We start from the raw sequence: 18,717 nt of genomic DNA on the forward strand, positions 1-18,717 counted from the left end.
ATTTTTCTGCCAGAAAACTGATGGCAACAGTGTTTTGGGATGCCAAAGGGGTGTTGTTGGTTGAATTCATGGAACGTGGTACGACCATTAATCAAGACGTGTACTGTGAAACAATAAAAAAGTTACGACGGGCTATACAGAACAAACGCCGTGGTATGCTGACTTCCGGTATCGTTTTTTTGCACGATAACGCCCATCCTCACTCTGCTCGCAGAACAACGGCCCTTCTTGAGTCCTTCAAGTGGGACGTTATCAACCATCCACCTTACAGCCCAGACCTGGCGCCAAGTGATTATCACCTCTTCATGCATTTGAAGAAATGGCTCGGGTCACAGCGGTTTGATGACGACGAAGAGCTCAAAGATGGGGTCACAGGCTGGCTCCAGGCACAAGCGGGTGATTTTTATGCAGAAGGAATTTCAAAGCTTGTGAAGAGATACGATAAGTGCCTCAATCGCTATGGGGACTATGTAGAAAAATAGTGCAAAGATGTAGTTGTAAGATGTATATATTAAAATATTTTTATTTAACTTGGTGTATTTTTTTAAATCAACCGGAGGTTACTTTCTGAACGGCCCTCGTATCTCGTAGTAAAGGTGGCATTGTGGGACTGACGATTGTGAGAAGAGAAGGGTATCACCTGAACCTCCTCTGCTCGTTTCCAATGGTGGAAGGCAGGGCGATAGCGGGAAGAGCTTGAAATTTCCGCACAATGGCGGCCAAAGGTGTTGGAGATAGCAGTAGGGTCCACGATGACATCATCTGTTACTGACAGGCTGTAAATTGGTGAATGGACCTTGGTCCCAGAGAGCCATCAGAGGTTGGCTCACATGACAGAGGAAGGGGTGGAACAGTTAAAAGAACTAGTGAATGAAATCCAGCTTTCCCAAAGAATGCAGGACTTTGCACACATCTGTTTATAATGAATGCAGTTTGCCATTTTAGGATGGAGGTTAAAAACCCGGGGAGCACGTCCCCATGCGCAAATTGCATTGCAGCATGCCTCAGTCCACCAAGGGACTGGGACATGGAGTGGTAAAGAGGAAGGCCGAGGAATTAGGCATTCTGCAGCAGTAAGGATAACACTTGTGAGATGTTCCACTTGTTCATCACAACTGGGGAAATCTTGTTCTTCAAAGGTCGCCAGGGAGAAGTAAAGCCACCAGTCAGCCTCAGTATGCTGCCATTCGGGTGAGCACGCAGGTGTGGTAAGAGTCAGCAAATGGATAGCACATGGGAAATGGTCGCTCGAGTAGATCTCAGAATGAACAGACCACTTAAGAGGATGGGCAAGCTGGGCAGTGCAGAAGGATAGGTCCACATGGGAATGGGTGTGTGAGGAGTCAAAAAGGAATGTGGGTGCTCTAGTGTTAAGGCAGAAGAGATTGAATTGATTAAGAAGATCAGCCAAGAGGGCACCTCTCTAACAGGTTCTGGGAGAACCCAAAGGGAATGATGCGCATTAAAGTCACTGAGTAGCAGAAATGGGGGACATAGCTGCCCAATAAGCTGAAGGAAGTCTGCCCTGGTGACATCGAGTGATGGAGGGACATAAATGGTACAGATGAAAACAGTCAGGCGAGGAAGGAAAAGGCCAACTGCAACAGCTTGAAGATGAGTAGCCAGGGAGATGGGTTGACTATGAACGTCATCCCATATGAGAAGCACGACACCCCCATGAGATGGAATGCTGACAGGGGGAAGGTCAAAACGAACCGGGAAGAAATATGAAAGCTCAAAGCGATCATGAGAACACAATTTTGTTTCCTGAAGGCAGAGTATAAGGGGATGCTGTGATGCTACAAGCAGCCATAAATCCTCTGAAGGCCATGAACATTCCACTGGAAGAGAATCATGATGAGGATGAAATGAAGAGGTGTCACCTCGGTGGCTGCCGAGTGATAGCCTGGGGAGACTCACTGCTACAGGGCACAGAAGCAGGAGGATCCTGCTCCATGGGGTCCAAAAACGCATCGGCTTACTTGTGATGTTGGTCTGTGGAATCCAATGCAGAAAAGAAGTTGGTGGTGAGCGCTGGCGACACAGAGGCTGACTGGGCTAGGGTATCACATGGCAACACCATCGAATAGGATCTTCGAATCGTTGAAGTCGTTTGCCTTTGTTGGACTTCTTCAAACCTTTTTGGTTAGTAGAGGAAGACTCAGGCGTTGTTTGGGAGATAGGAAGTCTTCACAGGAGTACTCCTTCCGTCCTTTCTGGCCTACCAGTTGTGTAACTGGAGGCTTCATCTTTTGAGGTGAGTTCTCTTGTTGCATAGCTGGACAGGGAGATGGTGGTGCTACCTTGACACTGTGCAATTTCACAACCTCAGAGCTGAATATGAGGTTGGTTGGTTGGTTTGTTTTGGGTACAAAGGGATCAAACTATAGGGTCATTAGTCCCTTTTTCCTGACGCAAGCAAGGCTCAAGGTACAAAAACACCCAACACAACACCTAAAACAAAAACGAATGGAACAAACAAAAAATGGGGAAACATACACCACAAGGAAAAGTAGAAGAGGGTATTAAAACCGTAGAGCATACGGTAAGGGCTGGCTGATCACAATAATAAAAGAGGATGAGCCAGCCACTCTTCAACACATTAAAATGTCCAACCCAAAAAGACAAGGTGATATAAATGCATGTAGGGAAAAAATGACCACCAAGACAAACAAATACAAAGAAAGTGTGACCGAGATAAAATGGAGGGAGGGTGATGACCTCAGAGAGAAGGCTAAATGCCCACCCTTAGATGGTATGATAATAACCCTCCTCACGAATAAAATGTAAAACTAAATCTGCTGTTGAGGCAATGTCACCCAACACCGAAGGTAGGCTGCTGGGAAGGTTGAAAGTCCGCCGCAGTGTGGCTAAAAGTGGGCAGTCAAGCAAGATGTGGACGACAGTCATATGTGAGCCACAGTGACTCCGAGGTGGGTGGGTCCTTGCGACAGAGGAGGTAGCCATGTGTTAGCCACGTATGGCCAATGCGGAGCCAGCAGAGAACCACAGTGTGTGTGAGAGGCCCACATGGAGATCTTCCACACATTCGTGGTCTCCTTAAGGGCACGCAATTTGTTGTGCGTACTGAGATTATGCCATTCCGTCTCCCAAAGCTGAAAAACCTTGCAGCGAAATAATGATCGCAGGTGGGTTACAGGGATGCCGATCTCCAGAAGCGGTTTCCATGCAGCTTGTTTGGCCAGCCTGTCGGCAAGTTTGTTGCCTGGGGTCCACACGAACCCCATGGAATCACTAGACCATTCCAGTGCACAGATGGCCTCCTGGATGGTCGCCACCAAAGGATGGCGGGAGTAGACTGGTCAATAGCTTGTACGCTGCTCAAGGAGTCAGTACAGAGGAGAAACGACTTGCCAGGGCATGAGCGGATGTGCTCAAGAGCACAAGGAATGGCCACCAGCTCTGCAGTGAAAACAATGCAGCCATCTGGCAAGAAGTGCTGTTCAATATGTCCTCATTGAACGTAAGTGAAGCGAACATGACCATCAGCCATCGAGCTGTTAGTGTAAACCACTTGATGGTCCCAGTACATGTCAAGAATCGAGAGGACGTGACAGCAGAGAGCTGCGGGGTTAACTGAGTCCTTAGGACCATTTGAAAGATCCAGGTGAAACTTCAGCCTAGGTGTACACCATGGAGGTGTGTGAATGGACCTCGAGTATAGATGGTAAAGGCAAGGACTCCACTTCAGACAGAAGAGATCAGACACGAACCGAAATCTTAAGACCTGACCTGGGCCTCCGATGCGGGAGACGAACTGCCATGGATGGGAAAAGGAGACGGTAATTCAGATGCTCAGGGAAACTATGAATGTGTGCAACTGGCGAGCAGTTATGCACGCCTAACCTGCAATTGTGGGACTCCGGCCTCCACCAGGATGCTGGTGGCCACCTGACTCATCCTAAAAGCTCCTATTGCCAGTTGAATGCCACAGCGGTGCACTGGGTTGAGTAAATTCAATGCTGAGGGTGTTGCCAAACCATAAACCAGATTCCCATAGTCAAAGCAGGATTGAAGAAGGGCTTCGTAGAGCTGCAGCAGCGTAGAGCGATCTGCACCCCAGTTGGTGTCGCTCAAGCAGTGGAGGCCCTTGAGGTGCTGCCAGCACTTCCGCTTCAGCTGACGAAGATGAGGAAGCCACGCCAATCGGGTGTCGAAAACCAGTTCTAGGAATCAATGTCTCCACTACAGTGAGTGGATTGTCATTAAGGTAAAGTTCTGGATGAATGGTAAGATGCCAACAGAACAGCATTACACACGACTTTGTGGCTCAAAACTGGAAGCCGTGGGCTAGAGCCCATGACTGTGCCTTGTGGATGGCTCCCTGCAGGCGCCGCTTGGCAACACCAATACTGGAGGAGCAGTACGAAATGCAGAAGTCATCTGCATACAGAGAAGGTGAGACCGATGGCCCGACAGCTGCTGCTGGACCGTTAATGGCCACTAAAAATAGAGATACACTCAATACAGAGACAGATCCCTGCGGGACCCCATACTCCTGGATTCCTGGATATGGGGGAGGGGAGGGGAGGGGAGGGGAGGGGAGGGAACTACAGGAGGCACCAACTTGGACATGGAAAGTACAGAGCAATTGGAAATTTTGGATAAAAATGAGGAGTGGACCCTGGAGACCCCACTCATATAAGGTGGCAAAGATATGATGTCACCAGGTCGTGTCAACTTACTATATGATCTAACACCTTACAAAGAACATTGGTGAAGCCGATGGGCCGATAGCTATCCACATCAAGTGGGCTTTTACCGAATTTGAGCACTGGAATGGTGGTGCTCTCCCACCATTGTGATGGGAAGATGCCATCATACCAGATCTGATTGAAGATGACAAGGAGATGTCGCTTGTAGTTGGATGAGAGATGTTTGATCATCTGACTGTGGATCCAATCTGGCCCAGGAGCTGTGTCAGGGCAATGTGCAAGGACACTGAGGAGCTCCCACTCTGTAAATGGAGCATTATAGATTTCACTGTGACATTCAGTGAACGAGAGAACTTTCCTTTCCATCTGCTGTTCGAGGGTGCGAAATGCTGTGGCATAATTCTCTGACATGGAGGCTCAAGCATAGTGCTCAGCAAGGTGCTCGGCAATTGTGTTTGCGTCGCCAGACACCACACCATTGAAGTTAATGCCAGTAACACCTGTCGGGGTCTGGTACCCACAAACACGTCTGATCTTCGTCCAGACTTGAGAAGGTGACGTATGGTACCCAATGGTCGAGACATACCTCCCCCAACATGCCTGTTTCCGTCTTTGTATAAGCTGGCGAACACAGGCACGGAGCCATTTAAAAGCTATTAGGTGCTCTAGGGAAGGATGCCACTTATGTCGCTGTAGAGCTCGCCGACACTCTTTAATGGCCTCAGCGATTTCTGGCGACCACCAAGGTACTGACTTTCACCGGGGGCACCCTAAAGAACAAGGGATCATGTTTTCCACTGCTGAAATGAGCGTTCTAGTGACCTGCTCAACTAGCACATCGATGGTACCATGCGGGGGAGATTCAATGGTGACGGTAGAAGTGAAAGCTTCCCAGTCTGCCTTGTTTAAAGCCGATCATGGTAGACGTCTGGGGGAATGGCGCTGGGGTAGTGACAGGAAGATAGGAAAGTGGTCAGTACCATACAAGTCATCGTGGGCTCTCCAGTAGACAGATGGGAGAAGTCCTGGGCTGCAGAGGGATAAATCAATGGCTGAGTAAGTTCCATGAGCCACACTGAAATGTGTGTGGGCCCCAGTATTTAGGAGACAGAGGTCGAGTTGAGACAGGAAAGTTTTGACATCTCTACCTTGGCCAGTAAGCACAACGCCACCCCACAAGGGGTTATGGGCACTAAAATCTCCCAAAAGTAGGAAAGGTTTATGGAGTTGATGAATTAGTGCAGCCAATGTGTTCAGGGGTACTGCACCATCAGGAGGGAGATATACGTTGCAGACAGTTATTTCCTGCGTCACCTTTATACTGAAAGCGACAGCTTCCAGAGGGATTTGAAGAGGCACAGGTTCACTGCATACTGAGTTCAGGACATAGACACAAACTCCACCTGACACACTATTATAGTCACTACGGTTCTTGTAATATCCCCTATAGCCGTAAAGGGCATGGGTCCACATTGCCGGGAACCAGGTTTCCTGGACGGCAATGCAGAAAGCAGGTGTAAAGCTTAACAGCTGCTGTAGCTCAGCCAGGTGGTGGAAAAAACCGTGGTAATTCCACTGGAGGATGTCATCATGAGATCGGAAAGGCATGAAGCATAAAAGAAGGCTGGTTATGCCTCAGGGTCACCTGCTGCCACTGATTGAATATTTGTATCCATTCCTATTGCGGATGAGGCATCAGTGAGATCCAGTTCCTCAGGGGATGCTGAGATCTCCACCTCATCCGCAGGTGCAGAATTGGTAGGGAGTGGTGGTGTTGGGGCCACTAGAGGGTCCTTTTTCTTAGCAGAATTCTTTGTTTGTTTGCCTTCTTGCTTCTCTATAGGGGCTTGCTGGGAGGATTTCTCTGAAGTAGCTACAGGCACAGAGGAAGACCGTGAAGCTCTTCGTCCAGCAGCTTTTGGCTCCTTTAGCCACTGACGAGTGTCCGCTGTGGCATTAGTGGAGACCTTGGGAGAGAGGATCCCGAGGGACCCCTTCCACACCAGAGGAGGCTGTTGCTTCTCCGGCCGCGAGGGAGGGGACCGATGTCCCCTGCATTTGGAGGGGGAGGAGACCCCCTTGCTCCTGAAGTAGGTACTTTGGGAGCAACGGAAGGAGGTTTTCCCCCTACCACCAAGGGGGCAGATGTATTCTAGAGGCTCGGAGGGTCCACTGTTCATGGCACAGCGGATGGTACGATTGGTAATTTTGATTTCAATGGTAATGTAGCTGCAGCGTATGTGGACATCAACTGAATGGTGTTTAATAGTTCAAATTGATGTTTAGTCTCTTGGTAAGTCAACCGGTCCAGGGTCTTGTACTCCATAATTTTCCGCTTCCTTTGGAGTACCGTGAAGTCTGGCGAGCAGGGGGCATGCTGTTTTCCGCTGCTGATACAAGTGGGAGGAGACGCACAGGCAGTATCTGGATGCAGTGGTCATCCACAGTCTCGACATGTAGCGTTGGAAGTGCAGTGGGAAGAAATGTGCCCGAATTTCCAGCACTTAAAGCACTGCATAGGACGAGGGACGTACGGTTTAACGTCACAGTGGTAAACCATCACCTTGACCTTTTCAGGCAATGAATCACCCTCAAAGGTCAAGATGAAGACACTGGTAGCAATCCTGTTGTCTTTGGGTCCCCTGTAAATGTGCCGGATGACATGAACACCCCACCATACTAGATTGGCACAGAGCTCATCGCCAGACTGCAAGAGGAGGTCATGATGGAAAATAATCCCCTGGACCATTCGAGCCTTTTATGGGGAGTGACGGAAACAGGAATATCACCCAGCTGGTCACAAGCGAGGCTGGGGATGCTGTCTGAATTAAGGCTGCACTGCTTCTCATCTTGGACAGTACTGTCTCTTCCCCAAACTTATCCTCAAGATGTTCAACAAACAATTGAGGCTTCATACGTAGAAAGGAGTCCCAGTCCATTCTGCTACTGACTAAAAACTGAGGCGAATATGGCTCTCTTCTTTCTCTAGCCCTAAGTTCCTCCCATGCTTCATGGCGGGTCATCCGCCCTGACACCACACACTCCAATCAGGGACTCTCCCCACGGGCACCAGCCACAGCAAAGGCCACCTGGTATGATGGCAGTTGCCGGGAGTCCTGACGCCCCAGGAAGACAGGCCTCTACTCCTTGGCATAAGTGGGGAGTTTACAGCTCAGGCATCAGCAGTGCCATCACTGTGTTGTCAGGGGGCTACCATCGAGTGGGTACATGACAACCCCACCACAACATACTGGCTACCATGCTGGATATTGGGTGCAGAGAAATCCAATACTATCATGGGGGCAAAAGAGGACAGGAGACAATGGAAGATGACATACTACGAAAAAATGTCCTCGCCCAAATAGTTGAATTGGAGGTAGAGATGCAAAGCCATGACAAGAGATTCAGGAGATTGAATCTAAGGGCACTATGAATAACTCACACACCATGTAAGGCGTCCTTCCCCACATGGCCCACACTTCTGTAGAATTTGGAAAGTGGCAGGTCAAACCATAAAATGGGACCTGAACGTATAGAGCCAAAAAGTAAGAGACTCCTTTCAGTTACCTCTTACAAGAGGCAGGGATACCTCGGGCCTATTCTAACCCCAGAACCCGCAGGGAGACTGAATTTGAGGTCTCATGTCTGCGTGGCCATGTCCTTCATGGAGCAAGAGGTAATAAGAACAGTACTATAAGTGCCAGAAGAATGCAGGGTTAGCAACAAGCCAATAACTTGCGAGCAACTAGGTAAGGCACTTTTTCCTTTACCCAGATGTCCTGGACAGCCCACTCAACAAGATACATGGGACAATCCCGAGAGGAGGCAGCATGGCCGCCATCGGAGTTGATGCAGCGGGGAGAAGACGGTGAAAAATCGGCCTCATGCACATCCCTACCACAGGTTAAACATTTGGCTGGGTGTCAACAAGATGTTCTAATGTGATTAAAATTATGACACCGGTAGCAGCACATCGTGTTCAGAGTGTATGGTTGGACTGTGACAATTTCGTAGCCTGCTTTGATCTTGGACAGAAGAACCACTCTATCAAAGGTGAGAAAAAGAGTGCGGATGAGAACTAAGGAGGAATCTACCTTTTTCATCACCTGATGGACGGCAATGACACCCTGATCAGAGAGGTAAGACTGGATTTCGGACTCTGTCAGACCATCGAGCAGCCTAGTGTAAATAACATCATGGGAAGAATTCAGAGTTCTACGGGCCTCAACAAGAACAGGATAGCCATGGAGAAGTGAGGTGGCAAGCAGTAGGTGTGCTTGAAAATCAGAAGTAGTCTCCAAAAGCAAAGTGCCATTCCATGAACGAGAGCAGGATTTCACAGGGCTCGTAATGGCATCAACACCTTTCTGAATAATAAACAGATTTACCATTGCAAAGGACTGGCCATCGTGAAACCGTGAGGAACTGTGGTGCAGCTGGAAGGGTCTTTGAATCATTAGCTTCATTCCGTTTATGTTTCATAGACAATGAGCGTGAAGATGATTGGCCCATCGAGAGAAAATCCCCCAGATTGCCAGCATCTCCAATGGCACGCTCCTTCCAATGCCCCCCCCCCCCCCAACTCAGAAGGGTGCGCACCCACCTTAGATGATTGTTCACACCTCCAGGTTACACCTCCCGAACACCTGACAGAGGAATCAATTGACAATTTAGGAAGGTAGCAGCACATGCAATCATCCTTCCCTGGGCCTGGCCTTTTCCAGGTAGTACTTACGAACCCTACCTGTTAACACGGGGCTGTGAACTACGCGTCAGCCTGCCACCTGTTACGCGTCTGATGTGTGGGCTGGCCTTCAGGAGCACACAGGAAGAGGAGAAAGAGGAACCTCAACTGCTCAAGTGCAGTAAGGATAGGAGAAACAAAACTAAAAAAAAGAAAGAAGGAACAAAAGACAGCAGAGCGACTGTTACGATATTGGCGACTGAACATGCAGAACACATTTGCAACAACATTCCTGACATGTGCCCCATGGGAGGGGGTGGACATGCAACATGGAATGGAAAAGATGTTGCAAAGGCTGGGGCCCCATGGTAGTCAAGCACGAACCCGTCAAAGAGCAGTGAGCCCCTTGGGGGTATGCTAAGTGCATGGCTAGAGGGTAGTCACTCAGTGGGGAGACCACAATTGGGATGGCTGGATGATGCAGACACAAATCTAAAAAGGTCAGGAGTGCAGAACTGGAGAAGGCTGGCGAAGTGGTTGAGGGATGACTGGAGGAAGTAAGTGGATGATAAGGCCCTTCACTGGAATAGAAAAGGAGAAAAAGAGTTGGCTAAGATAAGTTTGCAGCCGGCATCAACCATTTTTATTGTACCCACCTGCAGCTCATATGTTGCGTTGGGACTTTATTTGAAGAGGAAGTGAAGACAACATCGTTTGTTCCACCAAGAAACAGGCCATCATCTGAAGAATGGACGGGTATATCCCAGTCGTTTGAAAACGGCCTGCTGACTGTATTACAACTAATTTGCCTTTTGAAGCATCCATCTATGCAGTCTCCTTTCAATCACCATCCAAGTCCGCAGGTGAATCCACACCAAAAAGTGGTCTCCGGAATGCAAATCTGTGGTTGCTCCTCACTGAACTGAATCTACAAGAACTGGGAACAAAAACGTAAGACATTGACTAAAGATGACCCTGTAGCTGTAGAAAAGTATGTCATCTGACAAGAGTTCAAAAGGCAAATACACTCTAAATGGTTAAGGTGCTCAAAAATTCAACCCCTGGGGCATGTGGAAGACAAGCCCCACAGCATATTTTGTGTACTGAAGTCACGTATGAGGAGAAATGGGAAGGGGTATGCCTGGGAGAGCTCTGTCAGTGCATCTGCATCCAATGGCTCACGAGGTGGAAGATATAAAGAACACACACTCACTGTGATTCAACCTGATGTGAGAACATTCACTGCAACTGCTCGTACAGCCATGTTAAAACCAACAGAAGAGGAGTGGCATCTGTCACCAATGAAAACAGTCACCCCATCCTTAGCCCTGTCCCAGTAAGCACATACTTACTGTAAGGGCGGGAGTCCCTCAATGCAGGTGTCCCGCTGACTTTAAAATGAGTTTCTCGTAAACAGATGCAGAATGGTCTCTCCTGAGCCAGAAGCAACAATTGTTCCAAATGCATATTAAAAGAATAAACCATCATTTAACTGTTATTATTATATTTATCTTTTGTACTATCCAGATTTTGGCTTTCATGCCACCATCAAATACAATTTTAAAGGCTGTTAGACCCTTATTAAGTCATGTTTGTCAAGGCAGTCTAAAGCAGGAAAACAAGGCTAACAAATGTCTTTAATATGTTAACTGCCAAAGAATCTTCGGAATCAGACAGGGGATATCTCATTGGCCTAATTCACGTACAAATATCCTATCTCACATTCTAATCTGTCATATTGCAAGAAACTTCTATGTAGCAATAAATAAACACTCTTTCAACCACCATATCCTTAGACCATACCAAGTAAACCTGACCCTCTCCAAGAACTATAGACACCTGAGATTTCTTTAAATGAGGCAGGTTATTTTCACAAAATATACACATGACTTCCAAGTGATGCCCTACTGCAGATCTAAAATACAAAATATCCCAATACCAATGCAAATTACCATCCTGTTAAACTTATTCCCTCACTAAGCATATGGAAAACTTATCCTCTATATCGCACTCACCATTATCATTACAGTCCTGCAAGTACATTTCACTCCACCAAATTTGGTAGAGCCACACAAGACACAAATTTTATTTAGCAACTCCATTGTTGAGTATCCTTTAATGTGAATTACCATTACCAGATTGCTACCAAATGCAAAATTATGCAACCACAAGCTACATTAAAACATATTTTTCTCAAATTAACAATGTATGAAAAGATAGATTGCCACTTACTGTAAAGAAGACACAAGAAATTACAGACAGGCACAATTAAAGGACACTTACATAAAGCTTTCAGCCACAGCCTTCCTCAGTAAAAGACACACACACACACACACACACACACACACACACACACACACACAAAAAAGCACATGATCGCCAACTCAAACATCTCAGTCCGAAATGCAACTATCTAGTGGGATGCAAGAAGGAGCGGGGATAGTAGTGTACGGGTGGGGAGAGAGAGGAACACTGTCTGGTGGAGGCTGCCAACAGGTGCAGCGTCAGGAAGTTGCAGGGTAGGGAGATGGGGAGAAATGGAACAAAAAAGAGAGACGGGCAGATGTGTCTGCAGAGAGCCTCAAATAAGTAGAATGGGAGTTGAGAATGGGGAGGAGATATTAGGACAGAGGGAGTGGAAACTGCTGTTGGGTGGAGGGTGTGGGGACAGTATGTTACCAAAGGTAGAGGTCAGGATAGTTCCAGGAGCGGAAAATGTGTTGTAAGGGTAACTCCCACCTGCGCAGTTCAGAAAAGTTGGCAGTGGAGGGAAGACTCCAGATGGCTCGGGTAGTGGCTTCACTATTATGCTCAGCTGCATGTTGTGCCACAGGGTGGTCTACTTTGCTATTGGCCACAGTTTGGCAGTGGGCATTCACCCTGGAGGACAGCTGGTTGGTAGTCATACCAGTTTAAAAAGCTGTGCAAGGAATGCAGCAGAGCACATAAATGACATGGCTGTTTTCACAGGTGGCTTGCATCCCACAAGACAGTTGCAATCCAACCCGAGATGCTGAAGTTGGCAGTTGTATGTGCTTGAGGTGTGTGTGTGTGTGTGTGTGTGTGTGTGTGTGTGACTCTTTCACTGACAAAGGCTGTGGCTGAAAGCTTGTAAGTGTCTTTTAACTGTATCAATCTGCAATTTGACGTGTCTTCTTTACAGTAAGTAGCAACCTGTCTTTTCCAACATTGTTGACATTCCTACCTGTAGTTTCCTTCATTTGATTTTCCTCAAATTAGTAGTTTAAAAGGAAAAGCAGAAGCATTTCAGGAGTGTGTCAGAAGCCTGATACGGAGCAAGGATGTACCCCGAATCAGTAAAAAGGTTACATACTGGTCATACTATGTCCCGATCCTGACATATGCATCCGTAACCTGGGTTGTGAAAGGAAGAGATACAAGGAAAGTACAAGATAGTGAGGAACAGTATTGGAAAGACAAAGATACACAGGTTAAGAAACGAGAGAATCAGAGAGTTAATGAAGGTGGAACCATTACCCGGAGGAGACATAGAAATCAAGGCTGAGATGGTATGGGCATGTTATGCAAATGGAGGATACACGAGATGAAACTGGAAGGAAAGAGACCAAGAAGAAGACAGAGATGGATAGCTGAAAGGAGTGGAGGAATGCGCCCAGAAGAAAGGAGAAGACTGTCAGATCAAGGTGAGGACAGAGTGATGGTGGCAAGAGAGAAGGCGATGGAGAGGTCTATGTTCCAAACAGACCCCGCCAGAGGCTGGAAACTATCCAAGATGACGATGACAAGTAGTTTAACAGGTTTGAAGTATATCTCAACACAATAGTCGTAGCTTAGGTGCAGATACAAAGAACAAAATAACATCAACGGAATGTGCATGGATTCTTTCTGGTTCCCAAGGTATCGTAAGTAGCACTTGATTGAACTGCAAGTGGTAAAATAGATCTGAAAATGTCAGCATGTGTATATATTAATACTGGACATGCATGGTACGCATTTATATCCCAATGAGCCATTATTACAAAACCCCTTGAACTCTGCACCTTTGATGCAACAGACATATCCATAAAAAACAATAATCCACCATGAAAGATAATAAGGGTGTTCATAAGTTAGCAGCATTTCGGATTCGTTTCCAGTGCAAGTTGACATGTGCATCAAATGGTCAGACGAATGTGGCTAAGAACTCCAGCATAATACACAAATGTCAATGCAGAAAGTCCTACAGAAGACATGTGAAACAGGCACTGAGGTATGAAGTAAGTCCATTCACGTCTCCTCTAGGGATCAGTGCAGCTGAGTATGACAGCTTGGAATATTCTTACACTACTGTGCATGTATGCCATGACAATCATGTCAGAAAACTGATCATTCTTCAAATACTTCACATATGTTGGCCTAGACTGTCAGCTATCGCAGAGTGGAAATTGATTTTCTTCTTTCCATTCTTCACAAATCATAGCCTACACAAAAGCACTTGATATTTTGATTGCAGCTGACAGCCAAACTAACACTGTGAGACAACAGTAATGATTGTCAATTAGAGGTAATAGGTGGTCATAACATCTTTATGCAAACATTTCACAAAAATAACTAGCTATGTTAGCCTAAAATGAAACATAATATAACCGCAAGCTAAGACTGTGATGTGATGGTTCTTTCCCAGCTGGTCCTTTTTTTTTCTCCAAACCTTATGGATATGGGATGTTAGTTATTTGTCACGTTTTTATCACATTCACTGGCTAAAGTTTACAATGGGTCGCCCATGTATAAGGCTTGGCTTGGGTTGAGTCCCACCCCTGACAAAGTCATCGTGTCTAATGCCAAAAATTTGTACCAAGACAAGAATTGGATACTCCAACTTGAAGTGCAATATCAAAACCGACAAGAAGGAAGTTTTTGGTCTTCATGTAACATCTTTACTGCCCTGCAAAACAACTCTATAGAGGAATATAAACTTGCTGCCGTGAATTCAGTGTCGCCGTGAAAGACATTCCTTGCCAACATCATGTAAAGAATCAATATATAAAATCGCAATACTCAGACGCTGAGGAACAAAAGAGTTTCGCTGTCTCCTGAACCGACCTGAAATTTAGCAATCACGTTACTTTATGTATGCACTAGCATTATTCAAAAATTAAATCTTGGAAAAACTGATACATGGTGAAGAAAGATTTGTGTGAATGTTATGCTCTCACATAAATAAGCAAGCCGTCATAAAGAGGTCTGCTTCTGAAGTTCCGGGCAAACATAAATATATCAACCAGTCGTTGGGAACGGACAATCGACGAACTGAACTTACCTTGCAATAGTGCAATGCTAAGCTGATCTGTGTTCAGATTCTCAACGTATTTGCCCAGATAGGTGTTTAACACCCAAGCGACTAAGCCTTCTAACATCTCCCTCAAATAATTCGTTCAAATTAAGTGACGAACACCATTACGCTGAGGTACGACACTAATTCGCGACACTGTTACGTTAACACCACTGTTACATCCAAAACAGCGCATGTCAACAAGCAGGACGGTTTTTCTCGGCTATATTTACTTGCGGCGATTTGTATATCGCGCACAAACGAGGTTAGATCTCCTGATTTGCTTAAGAACGACATGCCATCACTCCACCGTAACTTGTTCTTAGTTGTCTATAGACGTTGTTTCAGAATTATGACGGAAATCAAAACATAAAATTCTCGCTTCCCTCCGATTCATCGACTGTATACAATAGCCCTTTAAATACTGCTTTCATATCTTTGCAAATTTATTCGAACACTTGTAGCAAAGACTACTTATAGTGATATCTGCTTAGTATGAAATGCCTTGGTTTAGAGTCGCACTTACTTCGTTGACCATGAAGTGCTGGCCACTGACAGTTGTTAAAAAGTCTATTGTTATTCCTTCCAGGGCCCTCACTATTTATCACTGTTTCCGGCAGATTCTGTTATTTCCCAAAGGCTTTAGAAAGAAACAGAACCCATGAATGATAAATGTGATGCAAATTATTGGAAAGAGTCTAACTAGTCACTGTCTTGTCCGTTTGAAAGTTAAAAACGAAGAATAAAATAGATTTATCAACTGAATTCAGATGGAAAAGGCTCTCAGTTTATAACATTAAAAATATTACCGTGAACTGTACAGCTGAAACACAACAATTTTTTTTTCTAAAAGAGACTGAAACACTCGGACCAGTGTGAAAACACTTGTTAAGCCCTATCGTGACTGAATTGAAACAAAAGGCATTTACACGTTGAGAGTACAAAATTGTGAAATGGCAGCTAAACATGCTACGTAATTTGCAATTTCTAACATATCTTTTCCCTTCCTTTTCAACAACTTCTGAATCTTAGTGACACCCATACCCATGTCCTTTCTCATCCAGCAGAAGGCCGTTTCACACAACGCATACCAGAACCAGCTCCATATAACACACTGAAAGAATAAATACATGCCACTTTTTGAAAACGCTTGCTACTTTACTAAAAAGAAACAAAATTTTAAAAATATAATGATAATTGTATAGAATATGAAGCTCGTGTCAGCATTAGCTGTTATAGTAACAGAGGAGGTAAAAACTCATCCGTCGAGCCTTGGCCACTGAATTTTTCCAGATCTAATACCTTTCGTTCTATCAAGTGACTAAGTATGAGACCTCAATTGACATAAAGAGTATGTAAGGTGTCTGTGAGCCACAGTGGTTTGTTGAGATACTTTTTACATCATCTTCAAATTGCATAAGAATCAAAGTAGGACGAAACGCCATTCATTAGAAGAAGATGCTGGAGCGGATGACACATTGCCAACAAATATAGTAACATAAGTAAAACAAGTTTGCCACTGAAGGTGGGCATGGTAGCACGAAACTGGTAACGGCATTTTTAAATAAAGTATTCAAAAAGTATTTATGGCTGGTTGGATACCTCATCAATAATCCTTAACAGCTGCATAGTTCGACAAGATCCAGCATGCATAAAATAACAGGTGTAGCAATTTTTCCAAGATTGGTTCTCCCAAGAACCTTACTAATTTTCAGAGAATTTCGTTTACTTCAGAAACTTGAGTCGGTTCAAATCTTCCATTACTCCGTCGAGTACTTCTCACAGTATAACTCGTTCCATCTTATATTCATCTACTTCCTCTTTCTTTCACATAACAAGTCTTCAAGTTTCTTTCCTTTATACTGCCCTTTTATATTGGTGTGTCTAAACAGTGTGATGAATGGTATCAGACAACAAACAAAACAAAGGATACAAACAAATGTTCTTTATTGCCCTTCAAAATAGTCGCCACCCGCTACAACACACTTCGATCGCAGAATGGGTGTCGTTCGATCTTTGATGGCATTCATGTCCGCACAACGTTCATCTTTCATGGCCGCCTTCAAGTGGGAAAACCGGAGAAGTCCGCAGGAGTCACTTCAGGGGAGTACGGAGAGTGTTCTCAAGAACAGTTACCATCTTCTGAGCCAGGAATTGTCAAACACGGATCACGCAGTGTGCAGGGGCATTGTCATGGGGCAGTATCCATTTTGCAGTCCTGTGCAACTCTGGCCGAACCCGCCAAATACGCCGTAGCAATCGGTTCAAAATGGACTGGTAAAATGCAGCATTAATGGTTTGACCTACAGGAACAAATTCGTTGTGGATGATGATGTCGTCGAAGAAGGCGATCAGTAGTGTTTCCACCTAGGATTTTTACAGATGGGTTTTTTCGGTAGCGGGGAAGACAGTGAACACCATGACATCGATTGCCGTTTTGATTCCAGAACTGGTAGCATCGGGTCGCATCTCCCGTGACGATGGTGTTCAGAAACGATTGATCCTGGTCACACATGGAAAGAAGTCACCAGCGGTTTCAATCCGTTTTGCTTTCTGCTCGTCTGTGAGCTTTTGCTGCACAAATCTGGAGCAGATCTTCCACTTACCAAAATCATCGCAGACGATCGTGTGCACTGTCCCCTTGCAACTGCCCAATTCCTTCGCAATCAATCTGAGAGTTCGTCGCCGATCTTGTGCCAGCATTTGTCGCACTTTCTCGATCTTTTCTGGGATTCTGCTTGTCGATGGCCTATCTGAACCTGGCTCATCCTCAGTTTTTTTTCCCTACACGGAAGCGTTTAAACCATTCATAAACATATTTTATGCTCACGGCGTCCCTCCCATACGCCTGCACCAACATTCAATGTGTCTCCGTTGCAGTCTTCTCCAATTTGTAGCATAACTTATGTTTACACGTGGCTCCATTGCGCTGTGACACTTCCTCTCACACTGACTACGTTCAAATGGTATGTTTACACAGCCACTCACACACAGTGCATGCCGTGTATCGAGTCTCTGAAGACCTATGCGCACGCACGTACACATGCGCCAAGTTGCCGTTCAGATATGACACCATTCACCGAACTTTATCGGTACACCACGTACATTTCATCCAACTTTCATCCTTACTTTCTTTGCATGGTACTGGCGTGATATCTCTCGACGTTCATATAGCTGCTTCTTTTTTCTCCAAAGGCTTTTTTGATGACCCTATACACAGCATATACTTTACAACCGGCCCTTAGTAGTGTAGTGATCCGGCAAAACATTTCTGTCAAAATTTCATTTTATAGGGTACACCAAGAAGATAATATGTAATTTTTTCTTACTTGTTGTTCCTGTTAGTTGTTTATTTCCACTCTGGTAGTTTGAATCTATGGATTTTGCTAGTAACAATAACAATGCTTATCATTCACACAACGAGTCAACTACATAAACAAACAGCGATTGGCATTCACTTGTGCGGGTTTATACGGCTCAGCTCGTATAGCATCATCCCCTTTTTCTAGATGCGATGGGGATTCCCCTGGCTGAGTCATCAAGTACACTTTACATGAATTCAGAAATCAACGTATGATTCGTTCGGAAATCAACTCCAAAAACCAACAGGGATGCGTTTCAAAGTCATATGAATAATGGGTAGATCAATGTCTGTTAGATGCTAGACGCTTTGTGAAATAAGGTTTTTTCTTTGAGAATATGAATTTGGAGCCCCCTGAAAATGCCGCCCAGAGCAGATGCCCCTGTTTGGTCCCACTAGATCTGGGTCTGCTCTCTGTAGTCACATTCATGTATTTAACACTTTTTGAATCTAGTTTGCCATTGTTAGTAAGTTCCTTGTAGTCGTTGATACTGTAAAACCATCCCCCTGAATATCTGAATTATTTCAGTTCTATAAAGTAATGTCTTTTATTCTTGTTTGTGTGCTGAATGCACACTTGCAATCCTCTCTTTAAAAAAAGCATAGGCAGGACTAACTCATTTACACGCCAAAACAGACAGCAGGTGCCAAACAGCACCCTTCTAGTAAAATGGGGCACCCCTGACTCACTGGATCAAAAATA

At 45.4% G+C, this 18,717-nt stretch overlaps 1 protein-coding gene across 1 annotated transcript in view; it reads right to left on the minus strand.

The window, feature by feature from the left end:
* The window catches only part of LOC126474166 (intermembrane lipid transfer protein VPS13D), a 525,388-nt gene extending 510,329 nt beyond the window's left edge, over positions 1-15,059 (minus strand). Inside the window, exon 1 of the mRNA XM_050101624.1 lies at positions 14,642-15,059. Within this exon, the coding sequence (XP_049957581.1) occupies positions 14,642-14,738 (97 nt within the window). The 5' untranslated portion in view covers positions 14,739-15,059. The remainder of the gene's footprint in view (positions 1-14,641) is intronic.
* Between the last annotated feature and the right edge of the window lie 3,658 nt (positions 15,060-18,717).

Source organism: Schistocerca serialis, chromosome 4 (genome assembly GCF_023864345.2).
Source record: "Schistocerca serialis cubense isolate TAMUIC-IGC-003099 chromosome 4, iqSchSeri2.2, whole genome shotgun sequence".
Taxonomy (NCBI): domain Eukaryota; kingdom Metazoa; phylum Arthropoda; class Insecta; order Orthoptera; family Acrididae; genus Schistocerca; species Schistocerca serialis.